The following is a 15,313-nucleotide window of genomic DNA, read 5'->3' as shown; positions in this document are numbered from 1 at the left end:
CCATGTGCTCGCCAGAGGTAGCCTGACTGCCATTAGGTACTGAGACGAGATCCTCAGACCCCTTGTGAGACCATATGCTGGTGCGGGTGGCCCTGGGTTCCTCCTAATGCAGGACAATGCTAGACCTCATGTGGCTGGAGTGTGTCAGCAGTTCCTGCAAGATGAAGGCATTGAAGCTATGGACTGGCCCGCCCGTTCCCCAGACCTGAATCCGATTGAGCACATCTGGGACATCATGTCTCGCTCTATCCACCAACGCCACGTTACACCACAGACTGTCCAGGAGTTGGCGGATGCTTTAGTCTAGGTCTGGGAGGAGATCCCTCAGGAGACCATCCGCCACCTCATCAGGAGCATGCCCAGGCGTTGTAGGGAGGTCATACAGGCACATGGAGGCCACACACAATACTGAGCCTCATTTTGACTTGTTTTAAGGACATTACATCAAAGTTGGATCAGCCTGTAGTGTTTTTCCACTTTAATTTTGTGTGAATATTTCATTCATTCAGATCTAGGATGTGTTATTTGAGTGTTCCCTTTATTTTTTTGAGCTGTGTGTGTGTGTATATATGTATGTATGTATGTGTGTGTGTGTGTCTATATATATATATGTGTGTGTGTGTGTGTGTTAATGACTATCTACATTTACACTTACACATATTAACAGATCTCTGTCTCTAATACAAGCCACCGAATCTTGTGTTTCTTGGAATGAAACCACCTGAACACAGCAGTTGCATTTACAAAGAATCCTTCACCAAAAAGGAAGATAAGAGTGATCTGTGATCTGTTGTTTAATCAACATAGTGATCTGTGATCTCTATGTTTAACTTAGTTTCGCTTCCTAACACAGTGAACTCGTGTTAAAGTATGGCACAAATGTCGCAATAGTTTTTGGGCCGCTGCACATGATCGTAACTGTTCGACGGCCTTTTTCAGCTCTCTTGCTCTCTTTAGTCGTGCGTTGTCTCCCTCTCGAGGTGTTAGCATAGCACCATAATCTGTCTCATTTCCAACCGACCCATTTCTGATAAACTACATTTCCCATCGTGTCAGGGGCAAGCCGGAAACAGGAAAAGCAAACGGAAAGACGTGTTTAATAAAGTGACGCGTTCGCTATGGTAAGATGAAATATCGATGATTTTCGCTGTTTTTACTGTTATTTGCATGCAACGTTTTCCTGTTGTATCGCGGACAGCGAGAACGTGTTCTGTATTTATGAATACAATCAATAAAATGCATTTAATTTGTTTAAAAATCTTCCCGTGCTGGTTAACATTAGCTAACGCCAGCTAACTGACTGCGTTAGCCCAGTCAGTGAGGAAATGTTAAGAACTCGATTGTAAACAGATTCAGATTTAGGTAGAACGATTTGGGGAAAAGATCTAGTTGCTATTATTTCTGTCTATCTGACAAGTGTTGGCTGCTATTTAAATTGGGAGTATTTTCTGTATTTTCTGTTTAAGGTTAAGACACTTACTGTGGCTTGAGTAGCTAGTATGCCAGACAGCCAGTAAGTTGTGGTTGTGATGCTACAACACATGAAGGTTTGGTGGGATCTGTTTTATTTGCCTAGCAGTATAGCATGATGTTGATTATAACTCAGTAATAACGTATTAACTCACGTTTCCTTTTGAAAGGCAACCGGAGCAGATCAAGCTGTGGGGTTGGGCCTCGTTGGCTTCAGTCTATTCCTGTTCACATATTACACCGTATGGGTGATAGTCCTGGTAAGTTAAAGTATTCTACATTGACTTTTAGTACTTCCGGAAACATGTTATTTAGATCCACAATGCACTGTATTTCCAAAAGTATTCATATTAAACCATAGGGTTGAATATGATGTCAGCCCACCCTTTGCAGCTATAACAGCTTCAACTCTTCTTGGAAGGCTTCAGGTCATCGATGTTGGACGAGAAGGCCTGACTCGCAGTCTCCATTCTAATTCATCCCAAAGGTGTTTTGTCGGGTTGAGGTCAGGACTCTGTGTAGGCCAGTCCAGTTCTACCACACCAAACTCACTTGTCCATGTCTTCATGGACCATTTTTTGTTCACTGGTGGGCAGTCCTGTTGGAACAGGAAGGGACCATCACCAAACTGTTCCCACAAAGTTGGGAATATGAAATTGTCTAAAATCTCTTGGTCTGCTGAAGTGTTAAGCGTTCCTTTAATTGGAACTAAGGGGCTGAGGCCAATTTCTGAAAAACAACCCCAGTCCATAATCCCCCCTCCAATAACTTTACACTCAGCACAATGCAGTCAGACCACTACCATTCCATCGGAATGCCAGACGGAGAAGTGTTATTGGTCATTCCAGAGAACATGTCTCCACTGCTCTAGATTCCAGTGGCGGCGCTTTACACCACTGCATTCAACACTTTGCATTGCGCTTGGTGATGTAAGGCTTGGATGCAGCTACTCGGCCGTAGAAACCCATTCCATGAAGCTCTCTACGCTGTTCTTTAGCTAATCTGAAGGCCACCTGAAGTTTGGAGGTCTGTAGTGATTGACTCTGCAGAAAGTTGGTGACCTCTGCGCACTATGCGCCTCAGCATCTGCTGACACCTCTCTGTCATTTTACATGGCCGACCACTTCGTGGCTAAATTGCTGTGTTTCCTAATCGCTTCCACTTTAAAATACCTCTGACAGTTGACTGTGGAATATTTATTAGCGAGGAAATTTCATGACTGGTCTTGTTGCACAGGTGGCCTCCGATCACGGTACCACGCTGGAATTCACTGAAGTGAGAGCGGCCCATTCTTTCACTAATGTTTGTAGAAGCAGTCTGCAGGCCTAGGTACTTGGTTTTATACACCTGTGGCCATGGAAGTGATTGGAACACCTGAACTCAATGATTTGGATGGGTGACTGAATACTTTTGGCAGTATAGTGTAAATAACATTCATCCATAAGTAGGATAATCTGATACTAACCATACACTAGAAGTCTTTGAAAAGACTAAAGTCTGATACCCTCTCACATCTAAAGACACTGTCACAGTTTTTAGTCACAGAATAAGATTTTACAAAGACAGGACATTTTTTGTCACTATTTACAAGAATGCAGCTGTATTTTTAGAGTATTCCCCATCATGCACCTGGTGGAAATTTACAAGCAGATTAACACTTTTTCTTCCATTCTATAGTGCTGCAGATGGGAAGACACGTTGGCTGAGCATGTAAAGATCTGGGGCTCAGATTAGTTGAAGAACTGTAGAACTGTATACTCTGACAGATCATCTCCCAGAATGTTTTAATTAACCTGTAAAATGTGCGCTTACTTTTTAAATTTGATATAAAGATTTATACTTCAACACAACATGCAGTGATTCAGCATTGTTGAGTGGGTTTTATGAACTAAACCACAAAAAAAACAAACAGTGTGACAGAAAGCAAAAAAAAACATCAATGATTCTTCAATAATGCCATTCGTAAAGTCCTGAAATATTAAAGCAGTCAGTTTAGATTTTAAGTTAATATGATTATTGTATTAAAGTGGAGCAGATTTGCAGGGTTTTTTTAAGGCACTCGCACATACATTTTGTCTCTCTCTACCGCTCACCCACAAGCACTCGCGTGCCCCTGGCATGTCACTAGTTGCATAAGCTAAGATTTTAAACTTATGATAATATTAAGCATGGTTGTTTTTGTTGCAGCGTCAAGATGAGAAAAAGACTGACTTAAGACCGTCATCTTGACCACCTTACACTAATCGATCTAGACAGCGTGACTATGATGTGACTCTAACAAGACTCATGATTTTATTCCAACATTGGATATTTATCTGCGATAGTGAAATCGCTTGGAAAAGTCGTTTGGTGTAAGGCAGGCATAAATCATATGGCCTCTTCTGGCTATTCTCAGTTGCTGTCAAATGCTTGCAGACACAAGCTCATCTATTTCTCATCTATTATAGAGAAAGTTGTACGTATAAGTGTATTATCTTATGATTTTTATGCTTTTTTTGTTTTTTGGGAAGCTATCTTAGATAACTGAAATCAAATTAGTGAGCTCATCTACTTTTAGGTGCAGCCAGCTTTTTAAGATCACACACAGCTTATATAGTATCCATGGTAAAGCGCTGACCAAATGCCACGCAGTGTCAAGGTGTGAGGTACCAGCCTGAGTTTGAGTTGGAACAGTTTTCTACATAATGTATATAATAACTAGACCCCTTTCTGGTCTCTCTACAGCCATTTGTGGATAGTGACCATGTGATCCACAGTTACTTTCTTCCCCGAGAATACTCGGTCATACTTCCTGGAGTAGCAGCTTTAATTCTCTTACTCTGTGTTGGTAAGTACAGAAAACATGCTTCTTTAGATAATGAAACATTTTAATTATATAACGAATCAAGATCCAAAGCTAGCTAATATTGAAAGTGATGGCTAAAACAAATTTCTCAGTGGTCATGACTGGGGCTACACTATATATTATATCGTCGCATTGATCGCCAAAAATGTGAGCTAAAAATATTTTATACAGACTCATTTCTAGTAGTTGTGAGTTTGAACTGAAACTCTGAAACAGCGACAAGAATGTTAATCATAAAAATGATGGGTTCACAGTTCACCGTTTCTTAGTCTTTGTTGCAATTTTGATTTGCAATAATATATTTTTTTTTGCAGAAAGCCGAAATATACAGATGAGTCCTCTTACACAATGTCTTTGTGTGGTCATATTGCAGACGTGCTTTTGTAGATGGTTTTTAATTAAGGCATTTACATAATCACATTTTCGTGTAGTTAATCGTATTTGCTCAAAAACGCAGCAAAGAAGGTTTTCCATTCTAAAAGCAGTGAGTTTTGTTATAGTTATATGAATAAACAAAATGCTTCAACAAATTGTGTTTAATACTTTGTAAAACATGTAAACATACGCATGAAACTAAAGAAGACAATCAAGTGAACGCAGTTTTGTTTTCAACAACCTCCAGTGAGAGCAACAGTGGCTGCATATTCCTGCCTGTAAATGTATACATCATGCCTATCATATATACAGTCAGTGGTTCCAGCTTCTCCATGATTGCAGTCATCTTGCTGTCCTTCACACAGTTAAGATTTAAGAATTTAAATTTTTTTCGTAACTAAATTTTGTTAGTTTGCTTTGAGTACTGTAAGCTGTATTTGATCAAGAGTACTCAAATATAGTTGCAGATGCTGTCAGAGTAACATACAAGAGCAAGCAGCTGGGTTTCAGTCTGCACTACTGTTTATGGTTTGAAGGATCAAACTAGGAAAATGCGCTACTGCAGTAAAAACATCAAGCAGTAATAATGCAGGCTGTTATTTAATAATGTCACATCAGATTTACATGATTGTTTTTAATGTGTATTGTCTTTAAAATATGTAACAGATAATCAAGATATGGTGTTTTGCCCACATCATACAGTCCTAGATGTATTTTGTTTCTTTATAACACTGTATTCTGATATGTATCTGCCTTAAATGACCACAATTCATTCTTAGGGGAGCGAGAAAAAAATCAATTCTTAGATGCATCACGATGCGGCCGTGAGCAATTCTGAATCGATTCGCAGATGTCAAAAATTCATTTTTTAAATATTTAATTTATAACGCAATGTTGAGGGAATGTAAAAGGCGGAACCTGGAAGTGCAGAAGTGCAGCGCCCGGACACTGAGTTGCACATAACAAAAACACCACTGGAAATCCGAAAATCCCACTGGCTCCCTCTGCATTAAAATCCAGGTTAGATCCGGAGTCACAACCCAAATGTTAAGAAGAGACATTTTGTCCTTTCAACAAAAATCAAACCACCTTGGCAGCCACAACATTTAATGTCCAGTATGTCTCCGTGTGTGATAATGTCCTAGTATAAATTAGGTTAAAAATATAAACAAAAACGCGGATTCCTTTTGCTCTGCTTTAAGCTTTAACTCAGCTCAGCTATTGCTGCTGTCCTCCCGTCTCTGCCAGAAAACTTTTCTTCAGAGGTAGAGCAGTTTCTTGTAAAATGTCTCTCAATATTTGGCTGTTTTACGAGGCTGAAGTCGCTTCTTGAAGTTGCTCCAGCTTCTTGTTCGAATTTTCCCTTTCCACCTTAAATTCTGACTGAGGCACTGAATGTAAATGCACTACCATTTAAGGTGGAATGGGAAAATTTGAAAGAGAGGCTGGCTTCATCTTCGCAACTTTTTAGTGTTTGACAGTCTCTCGTTGCAGATTTAATTTGCCAGGAAACCAACTGCGCCGCTCATGACAGCGAATAACGTATCGTTGCTAGGTGACCTGCAGTCTGAGTCTCAGTCGTTGTGAAACAGGGCTTTCACGTTATGTTGCACTGTTTCAAAGATATTTTACTGACACCCCCACTCTCTACAACGAGACCGAAACCTAAGTTATAAAATCACTAAAAAAATGGACAGGACGGCTGTAGTGTGCTGGGTGGACATCCAATATCACTGGATCTTATTTCACCGCAACAGTGCATTTTATCACAGATGAGTGGCAGCAGCATCTCATGTGCTCCAAGCAGTAGCAGTGATTGAAAGCCTTCCAGTGTACTTGCCATATCACTTCCATTTGATTTATTAATAAAAGATATTTGAAGTAAATTCATTATGAATCATTACAAATACTTTGCTTTAAAAGTACCAAGTCCTGACACAGTGAGAAAATAGAAATCCTGTAACGTTATAGAAAAAAAAAGATGCAACAAGATGCATCGATACTCGATTTATAATCGCATCGCAGCCCTCTGAATCGTAATCGTATCGTAAGGTGCCCAGAGATTCCCACCCCTAGTCATTGTACATTGTTTGTGTTTATTTATTCATTCATTCATCTGTTTTTTACAGGTACCTTCATTGGAGTAGTAACTTGGAAGAATCGTACACCAAAGAAAGTCGACTGAAGGTCCTCAGCGATGGATCACTCAGCTGCCTAAGAATGAACATGAAAGAATCTCACCTTGCGTACCAGCTACTGTCCTTCAGCCTCATGTTTAGCTGTTCTCTGAAGCTTGTTGAACTTTCCTATAGACTCCACACAGCAGACTGCATAGGAATACTGAAGAGGCTGATGAAATGACTAATGACTTTGTAAGGGAGCCTTGGCAGCACATTCTCTCCACACACTAGAACGACATATCCTAGCATTGAAAACCCAGTGACCACAACCTTGACCACAGAACTAGTTTTATAATGATTTGGGATGATGTAACCCACTTGGAAGTCAAATAATTAATCAATTGAATTACTGTCCTAGCAGTGTTTGGCTGATACATTGTGGCTTAACTATCATGAATGTTATTGGATTCGGTAACCATTCAGATCACTGTTGTTATTATGCATTTGTGCTGCTGCTTCCGTCTGAGACTGTAAATAGATTTAATTGTACGCTAGTAAATTATAAGGCGGCGCATCATGCCCATTGCTGATTGCCACCAGTAAGGGATCTGAAATATTCTGGGATGACAAGATCTCAGCTGTACACTTTTATTTTTTATATGCAGTAATAAACTTATTACACCACTTTAATTTACATTTTCTTTTGCTTTGAAGCTGACATCAGAGCTGTGGTTAAATTAGTGCACTGTAGTTGAGCTTAGTGACGCAAGTAGTTGATTTGAAAAGAAGTTAATAAATACAATAACACAAAGCTCACATATTATTTCCTTCGATATGCAATTAGCTTGCCATCTCAAGTTAACAAAACAATTCAATTGATTTAATCTTCCAGTCTTACACATGGAAAAGGACTGTTTAATACCAGCCTGGTTTATTAACCAAATCCACACTAAATGTTGTTATCAGTGAGTGATAATCCTAGCAAGGCACTAACTTTAGCTCCCAGATGTATCGAGTCCCATTCATTGGCATATATCATACCATTCAGCTTCCAGTCCATTTATTTAAATTCAACTGAAACCAGTCTGTCTTAGTTAAAGATACTTGACTGATAAATTCTTTTTTGTGATGTCACAAAAAATGAAACCCTCTACATATAACTAAATATGAAGATTACAGCAAGTTAGCTCTGCCCATGTACGTTAAAATTATACGGATTGTTTCTACACAGACTGCTTTTGAGGCACAAAAGAACAGGGATTTTAAAGGGAGTAACGAGAACAGCCAGTTTATCTCTAAAGGATAAGGAATGTTTGGAAAATGATCACATTAAAAAAGTAGGATTGTTTTGGCATATAGAAAACATACAGATGTCATTAATGAACGCCGGAAAAGTATATAATACAAGAAAAATGTAGTTTGGGTGGTATATACTGTAGCGTTAGTCATTAAACTGTATTACTGAGCTGTAGTTGGCCACAGCAACGCCATAGGCAAAGAGGTTCTTAATAAGAGTTCTTGTTTTACAGGCATGCACACAGTCCCACCCTTCAAAATAAGAGTCCTTAGAAAACTAAAGCCAGAGAAAGATTGCTATATTCAGAATAAATATACTGAACACATTATAGACACCAGCTTTAGCTGCAGCCCAGAAAAATCGCTCCATAATCTGCATTTGCACATTTGACGGTGATTGTCCTTATGATGTCTCTTATGTTGCGTTCCTTTCATTCAACGTGGATGAGAAACATGAGGAGGACGCACGAGGTTGAAGTTCCTATTCGCCAACTTCGTGTCGTAACTCGTAACTCCTCAGTCCGCCTTAAATGGTGCAGCAGTCAGTGCAGCACCCTCAGGCGCCACATTGTAATTGCTGCACTATTTAAGGTGGAACGGAGAGCTCCACTTACGCGTTTGACGGTGGCTCCTTTCGATAAACCTCGGGGGTCGAGAATATAAAAGCTGTACCATTTAAGGTGGACCGGGGAGTTCCAGTGAGAAACTATCTTCAGTAGGATGGCATCCTCTTGCGTTCGGCCGAGCTTTTGCCTGCAGCTCCAGCAGCAGTCAGCGCTGCTCTGCTCAGCGCAGCCACAGTGAGGCAGGGGCAGGGGCAGGGATGGAGCTGGCCACAGAAAGCCATGTGTCATCTGAGGACAGAAGGAATGCGCTGATCCCTCGCACTGGACATGACATGAACCACTGACTCCATTATGAATCAAGCAGAGGTACGTTTTCCACTCTTTACTCCTGTGTTTTTACAGATGTGACAGCTGAAATGCGGCTACACACAGCTTTAGACTCATTCTCAGCGCTTACTTTCTGAGATGTGCTCTCTGTTTTGGCGATCGGTGACCAGGCATGGGTCTGGCGAGTTTCGTATTTAACACTTTTACGTTTAGAATCTGAACTGAGCTGCATTTTCAGAAAAGAAACCTTGTACTGGGCTAGTTTGTTCTGGTAATATGGGCAGTAGAGTCCATAGCACGCTTCTGTTATATGTAGCTGTTCATTCATGAATGTGAGTGGATTTGAATAAGTTAGATTGCCATGAACCGGCTCTTTGTGGTGGAGCTGAAAACTGGATCTCTTGCCTCAAAACAGCTGATTCCCATCACTGCAGACAAACAGCCCTCTATGTGTGTTCCTGTTGCACAGCTCGTTCCTTTAGCTGATTTTTTTTCTTAAAACGAAGCCTATAGGTTTTAGAAAGGGCGTAGATACTGCACTAGCATTGCCACAGCACTGAATCACTTTTTGTGGACTGCACTAGAGGTGGAGCAGTCTTGCTGATACAGGCTCTGTGGTAGTACATTTATATTTCTTACCATGTAGACCTACTTTATTCAAGAGGTACAGTACTTACTACGTCCTCTACTATACCTTTATTTTTTCCATGAAGCTCTTCAGACGTCAGAATAGTACCGTATTAAAATAATCTGTTAGCTCTTGAGCTCATGGAGGGCTGTTGGCGTTTTACTCGACCGTTTTCCAACTTGTCTCAATCCCTCAGAATTAAACAGGCTGTTTTTGTTGCTATGCCTTTAAGATTGATATGCTCTCTGTTCTGATTGGCTGCGCTGTGTTGCCCTCCACTTATTGTAACTTCAACGTGAGTGGGCGGGGCTAAACGTTTGTTTTTCACATATTAACGTAATATGTAATATTACATAAGTAAATATCACTTTTTGTTTTTGTTAAAATTAATAAATTAAATTAATTTAATTAGAAAGACGTAGCTTTACTCAGTCAGCAAAAAAAAAAAGAAGAAAAAAGCTCAAATGGTATAAATCGCCCTGTGAAATCTGTAAGAGTAATTTAAAGAACCAGGGCCCCAAATCTGTGTGTTGTTCCTACAGGCAAACAGTAAACATGTACTAAGTAAACGTTTTGAATAATATTCCAGGAACCAATAAATGACCCATATATATTTCACCATGTTTCTCTTATTTTGATGTAATGTGGACAGTTCTAACGCTTCTGTAAGCATTTCCCTGACCAATCACAAGGCCGACTGCATTACTGTAACCAAATAATGATTTTAGTTCTGTATGAGGGGCTGAGCAGGCTAGCCTCAAAAACAAGGTCTGGCTTGACGTTTAGGTCTCAACTGTTGATATGAAGATATGATAGCAATAGTAGATAATTCACTCTCATCCTCGAAAGAAGTGTCCTTCACCAAGTTTTGACTGAGTTCGGTTTCGATTCCTATTCAACGTTCAACGCTCTCGCAATCACCCGAAACTTGACTGACGTTTTCAAAATGTTCTTCTGAACATTGCCACCAGAGAAGTCTCCAAATCCCCAAAACATACATTATGTACTTCTAAGAGTGTTTACAGACTAAATCCAATAATTTTATATGTTTATTGTATTTCCACATCACTGAAGACTGAATATGCCTATGAGGTGTTTAGCCAGTCAGTATTTTTTTTATTGCGTTATAAGCATCCTGACCACACAGGGTGTTTTGCTTAATTAAGGTATTCAAATTATCCAACAAATCTTTAATGTGTCACATAATTGATTTACCAGTTCATATATATTACATTGCAGAACCTATGGCTTATGCAATATTTTATCCAATATTTATCCATGTCGTGTGGCTAGATGTGTTCTCTCAGACAACACACTTGACTCATATTGTTGTCAAGAAACTGGTATCAGGCGGTTCATCATCTCCTGTTACAACTTAGACATGCTTGGTACTAATTATAGTATGTTGCTGTTGGATCTGTAGCAAATCCTCCTTTACAGTGACACTGTGAATTGAGAATGGGCCACATGCTTTGTTTTTTTTCCGTATGGATCTGGTTAGAGATCTGCAGTGGGAAATCGATACTCATTGCCTATGGAGGCCTCTGCGTGCACTGAGCTAATTACAATTATGTGTGCCTTCATTGTTGTATAGCAAAAGAATTATTGTGGTGATCACATTGGCAAACAGCAGCCTATTCTGGTTCAAGGTTATCAGGAACACACTTATCCTGAATTGAACCCTAAGTTTCTCCTTTTACACAATAAAACAATAATGGTGCATGGTAAAAAACAATCATGCATATACCCTGTAGACCATTGATCTAACAACAGGTGTACAGTTTGGAATTAGAGACGACATGACATTACTTTTTCTTCTCTGGTACTGATATTGAAATCTTGAGAATCGGCTATTATTGATCTAATATTTCATCTTCAAAGAAATATATGGGTCATTTATTACAAATATTATTATTATTATTAGTTCACAAAAATGTTCATGAAAACCTTTGATTAAAACTATTTTCAGCTTTCTCTTCTGCTCTATATTGTGTACTTCCTATGCTTTTTTTTACTGCATTAAAATCAACTTAATGAGGAATGTGATCTCTGTGTTCAACCATGTTACCCAGGATTCAACCCTGTTATTCAGGCATTTTTTGGTGAAAATTAATTTACAAATTTATGTTTGCAGAAGGTTTAATTTGGTAATGAGATTCATAGGTTGAAATTTCTGATCAGAAGTTCAGAAAAAAAAATCATAAATATCTGTATTTCTTGCTGAAAAATAATGACTTTAATTCACATGCCTTAAAATGGCATTTGTACGTCTAAAAACTGGTAACATGGTTGCAAAAAAAGGCTGAATATTTCAGAAGAAAACAGCTCTTATAGTCTCTGGTTTGACAGTCTGACGTGAGAAATTACATTTTCTGAAGATTAAACACTTACTTTGATTAATATTTTCTCAAAGAACAGCAATGGAAGAAGTACATTTTTAGAGTTTTGAGGCCTAAAATAAACTGGAAGCATTTAAGATAAGCATAAAGTCGTTTTCCACACAAATTACCGGAATCTTTGGCACCAGAAAACTGGAACTGTGCTTTTTCCAGCCCTGGACTCCAGTTTTATTGTTTTGGTTCCTACTTGAGACATAATGTTACTTGTCCTGCTGAAAAAGAACAATTAGAAATAGAAGTAAACCCAAATGGTTTTGCTTTTTAATAGGAATTGACCCAATGGTTTCCAACAGAGACCACAAGTTTTCTGTAGAGCCAATAAATGCATTTAGAATCAGCCACTGGTCACCTGTTAAACCATAAGGATCATTTACATTGTGATAACAGCCCATCAAAAAAGCCGAAAGCCCACAGACAGAAACACTTCATGGTTTCTATGGGTTTTTTGAGCAGGCTGAGGATGCTGTCTGTTGGTGACACTTTGGTAACACTTGCAGCTGAAGCCTTCCAGGTGCAGGTAAAGTCACCTAGCACTGTTACATCACCCAAAACTGCACCAGAATGTAAAACAGAGCAGTGTGATGATGCATCGATTGCTGAGTTCAGAATTATTGTTTGTAAAGAGTTCACTGTAGAGAAACGTGCTGCTTAGGAAGCTAGTGCTAACATTAGTAGAATTCATGCTAGCCACAAGCCTAGCTTATTTCTTTACACTTATACACTTTGCTTGATTCTACACATAACTCTGTGTTATTATAGACATTTGTGTGAGGTCTGAACAGTTTATTTCATATCAGTCAGAAGGTTAAGCTAAATACAACTAGCAAGCAAGGTAGCTACTTAGCCAAATTAGACCCTTTACACTGGCCAAAAAAAAAGACAAAAAAAACCCAACCCAATAACTATTAATCATGGTTCATATGATGGTTCTAAATGGTGGAAAATGAACTAGAACTAGAACTGTAAGTTTTTTATGGTTCCCTTTTGGCTCAGTTCTTGTTTTTGGACATGCAGTGGAAAAACCATGATAGCCTTAAAGTAGGCTATCATGCTCAAATTACTCAAACACTCTACTAGCCTACAGGACAGCTAAACATACATTTGTTAATGTAAAGTAATCTGGTAATGGATAAGTGCAGTGTGGAATCAATGTTTTTAATAGTATAAAAACAATAATGTTGCAGATAAATGTATTAAATTATGCTATCATGCTAGTCCACTGAAACTTCACAAGTTATATATATCCACTATGAAGACAGGAGGCTGTAAACCAAATTAAGAAATGTTAGATGTGTCATAAATGAGGAACAGAGCTGTCTGTGACTTTAAAATGACTCGGAAGGCTGTGCATGAAGACTTAAGTTAAAGAAAATGAATATCTTAAGCCAGATAACTTGACAAACATCACTATAAATAAATAATTACAGTATATTATTTATCATTTAATGACTTCATGTTGTTCTCGCAGTACTTAACTGTTGAATAAAACCAGCTTCAATATATCAGCTATTAGTACCAATTAAAATAACGAAATCATTAATACAAAGATTTATTTTTGAAAAGAACTTTTGAGTTGTAATGTTCAGGATGTTACATTGTGTTTCATACGTGTTTGTGAATGGACTTGTGACCCACATCAGATGGAGATGTCTGGGCCTGGTGGGAGCCGGCGAACCCGCACGGTGAAGAGGAGGGTGTGGGGAGGGCTGCGGCAATGGAAGCTGCTGGGCATGTTCGAGATCGACCAGCAGCATGAATTCTACAGCCTCACCTGCATGATGAAGGAAGGACTGTCGGCGGCCGTGCAGAACACCATCGACAACCCAATACCTGTGAGTATGGCCAGAAGTGGTGGGGCTTGAGAACCCATCTTGAAGCTTGAAGCAGAGATTTGTGATGGTGTATTACAAACACAGGAGGCTTTGATTTGCTGTCTGTCAGATTTCCATAATTCTGTATTTCACACAGATATAAAGTCTGATTTCTGCCAGAAAATAAAAGCTTCAAAAAGAAATCCTGGTGCTTGCTGCTGTGGAATTGCTTACGTTACCATGACTAGGTCACTCTCTAGGTATCTCCAACACATGGATACAATTTTGGTCAGGCAGAAGTTCTAGTTTTTCAAGCTTTTCATTGCTTTTGAATTATGGCCATTCTGTCATTTTCTTTCAAGTTTCTGTTTTTATGTTTCTATTTTCTTGGTTTATTTGGTAGTGTAAACACAGTAGAAAACCTAGTCATGGAATTGGCATTGCGTTGATGCTCTTACAAGAACTAAACAGTTCACAGATGGTATCAAAACTAGTCTTATTAGCTGTGAGGCACAGCAATGTCTTGCCACTATGTGCTGTCTAAGAACAGCTTGATTAAGAATGATAAACCTCTATGTCCTGATTGGTTGACAGGCCATTACATATGCCTCCTTATCCTAATTGGTTGACAGGCCAGTAGATATGCCTCTTTGTCTTGATTGGTTGACAGGCCATTAGAAATCCCTCCTTGTTCTGATTTGTTGACAGGCCAGAAGATCTGCCTCATTGTCCTGATTGGCTGTCAGACCAGTAGATACAGCTCTTTGTCCTTACTGTTGAACAGCTGCTGGAATTCACTGAGAATTTTAGCAGATACTACAAAAAAACAGTGACCCTTTAATGTTTATGTAAATTTTTGGGTATTTTAAGAGACAAGAATTTCAGGACCTACACCTCAGAGTAGATAGAACTTTATCCTGAAGGTAAATTAACAGAAAGAAAATTATATTAGCATGTTATAAAATAGGGATGACGCAATTCAGTCTGAAAGATCAGTATGTGAGCTGATTATGTTAGATTTTAGATTATCAGTATAAGCTGATCATTTTCATTTTATCCAACTCCACTCTATTTAATAGTAATAATAACAATACATTTATTTATAGAGCATTTTTCATACCAGGGGCAGCTCAAAATGATTTGCAGACAGGTGATAAAGCATAACAGTAATAGGAAAAAATATTAAATTCAAATCATATAAAGCAATGACACAGATGAGATAATATAGAGCTAAGATAATACCAAATGTTTATCTTGATAAGTAGCATATATTTACTCCACTATTGTGGAGGTGACATAGGCCCTGTTTTCTCTTGATGAATCCCATGTTTGGATGTTTTGCATACACATTTAAAAAACTTTGTATATACATTCATGATGTTTTAAGATATGTGGTGATGTGATGTAGTTGTCCCGATGGGAAGGAAGTCGAGCCTGCATTATGACCAGATCAGTATATGTACATGCAATATGGTC

General features: G+C 38.8%; 2 protein-coding genes across 6 annotated transcripts in view; both read left to right on the top strand.

Annotated features, from left to right (window-relative positions):
• Positions 1 to 1,012: 1,012 nt before the first annotated feature.
• Positions 1,013 to 7,500, top strand: dpm2 (dolichyl-phosphate mannosyltransferase subunit 2, regulatory). 2 transcript variants are annotated; one of them, XM_017701702.2, is made up of 4 exons: positions 1,013 to 1,121; positions 1,641 to 1,730; positions 4,195 to 4,297; positions 6,820 to 7,500. In XM_017701702.2, exons 1-4 carry the CDS (start codon positions 1,119 to 1,121, stop codon positions 6,873 to 6,875), a joined length of 252 nt encoding a protein of 83 aa, XP_017557191.1. In that variant the 5' UTR covers positions 1,013 to 1,118; the 3' UTR covers positions 6,876 to 7,500. The 2 variants fall into 2 exon arrangements, with proteins under 2 accessions (XP_017557191.1, XP_017557190.1); XM_017701701.2 differs by lacking the exon at positions 1,013 to 1,121 and adding an exon at positions 1,463 to 1,547.
• A 968-nt stretch (positions 7,501 to 8,468) lies between these two features.
• Positions 8,469 to 15,313, top strand: part of pip5kl1 (phosphatidylinositol-4-phosphate 5-kinase-like 1) — a 29,861-nt gene continuing 23,016 nt past the window's right edge. For 2 of the 4 annotated variants that reach the window (XM_037533215.1, XM_037533214.1), the window contains exons 1-3: positions 8,469 to 9,038; positions 12,480 to 12,543; positions 13,667 to 13,858. In XM_037533215.1, coding sequence (XP_037389112.1) covers positions 12,487 to 12,543; positions 13,667 to 13,858 — 249 coding nt within the window. In that variant the 5' untranslated portion in view covers positions 8,469 to 9,038; positions 12,480 to 12,486. The remainder of the gene's footprint in view (positions 9,039 to 12,479; positions 12,544 to 13,666; positions 13,859 to 15,313) is intronic. The other 2 variants (XM_017701644.2, XM_037533216.1) reach the window with 1 other exon arrangement.

Source organism: Pygocentrus nattereri, chromosome 23 (assembly GCF_015220715.1).
Source record: "Pygocentrus nattereri isolate fPygNat1 chromosome 23, fPygNat1.pri, whole genome shotgun sequence".
In the NCBI taxonomy this organism is placed as follows: Eukaryota; Metazoa; Chordata; class Actinopteri; order Characiformes; family Serrasalmidae; genus Pygocentrus; species Pygocentrus nattereri.
Note: the sequence above shows the minus strand (reverse complement) of the source record. Positions and strands in the feature narration are given on the sequence as shown.

Coding starts and splice junctions, on each gene's coding strand:
- dpm2 (XM_017701701.2), top strand. Junction 1,731..4,194: donor CCGTATGGGTGATAGTCCTG/GTAAGTTAAAGT, acceptor GTCTCTCTACAG/CCATTTGTGGATAGTGACCA. Junction 4,298..6,819: donor AATTCTCTTACTCTGTGTTG/GTAAGTACAGAA, acceptor TGTTTTTTACAG/GTACCTTCATTGGAGTAGTA.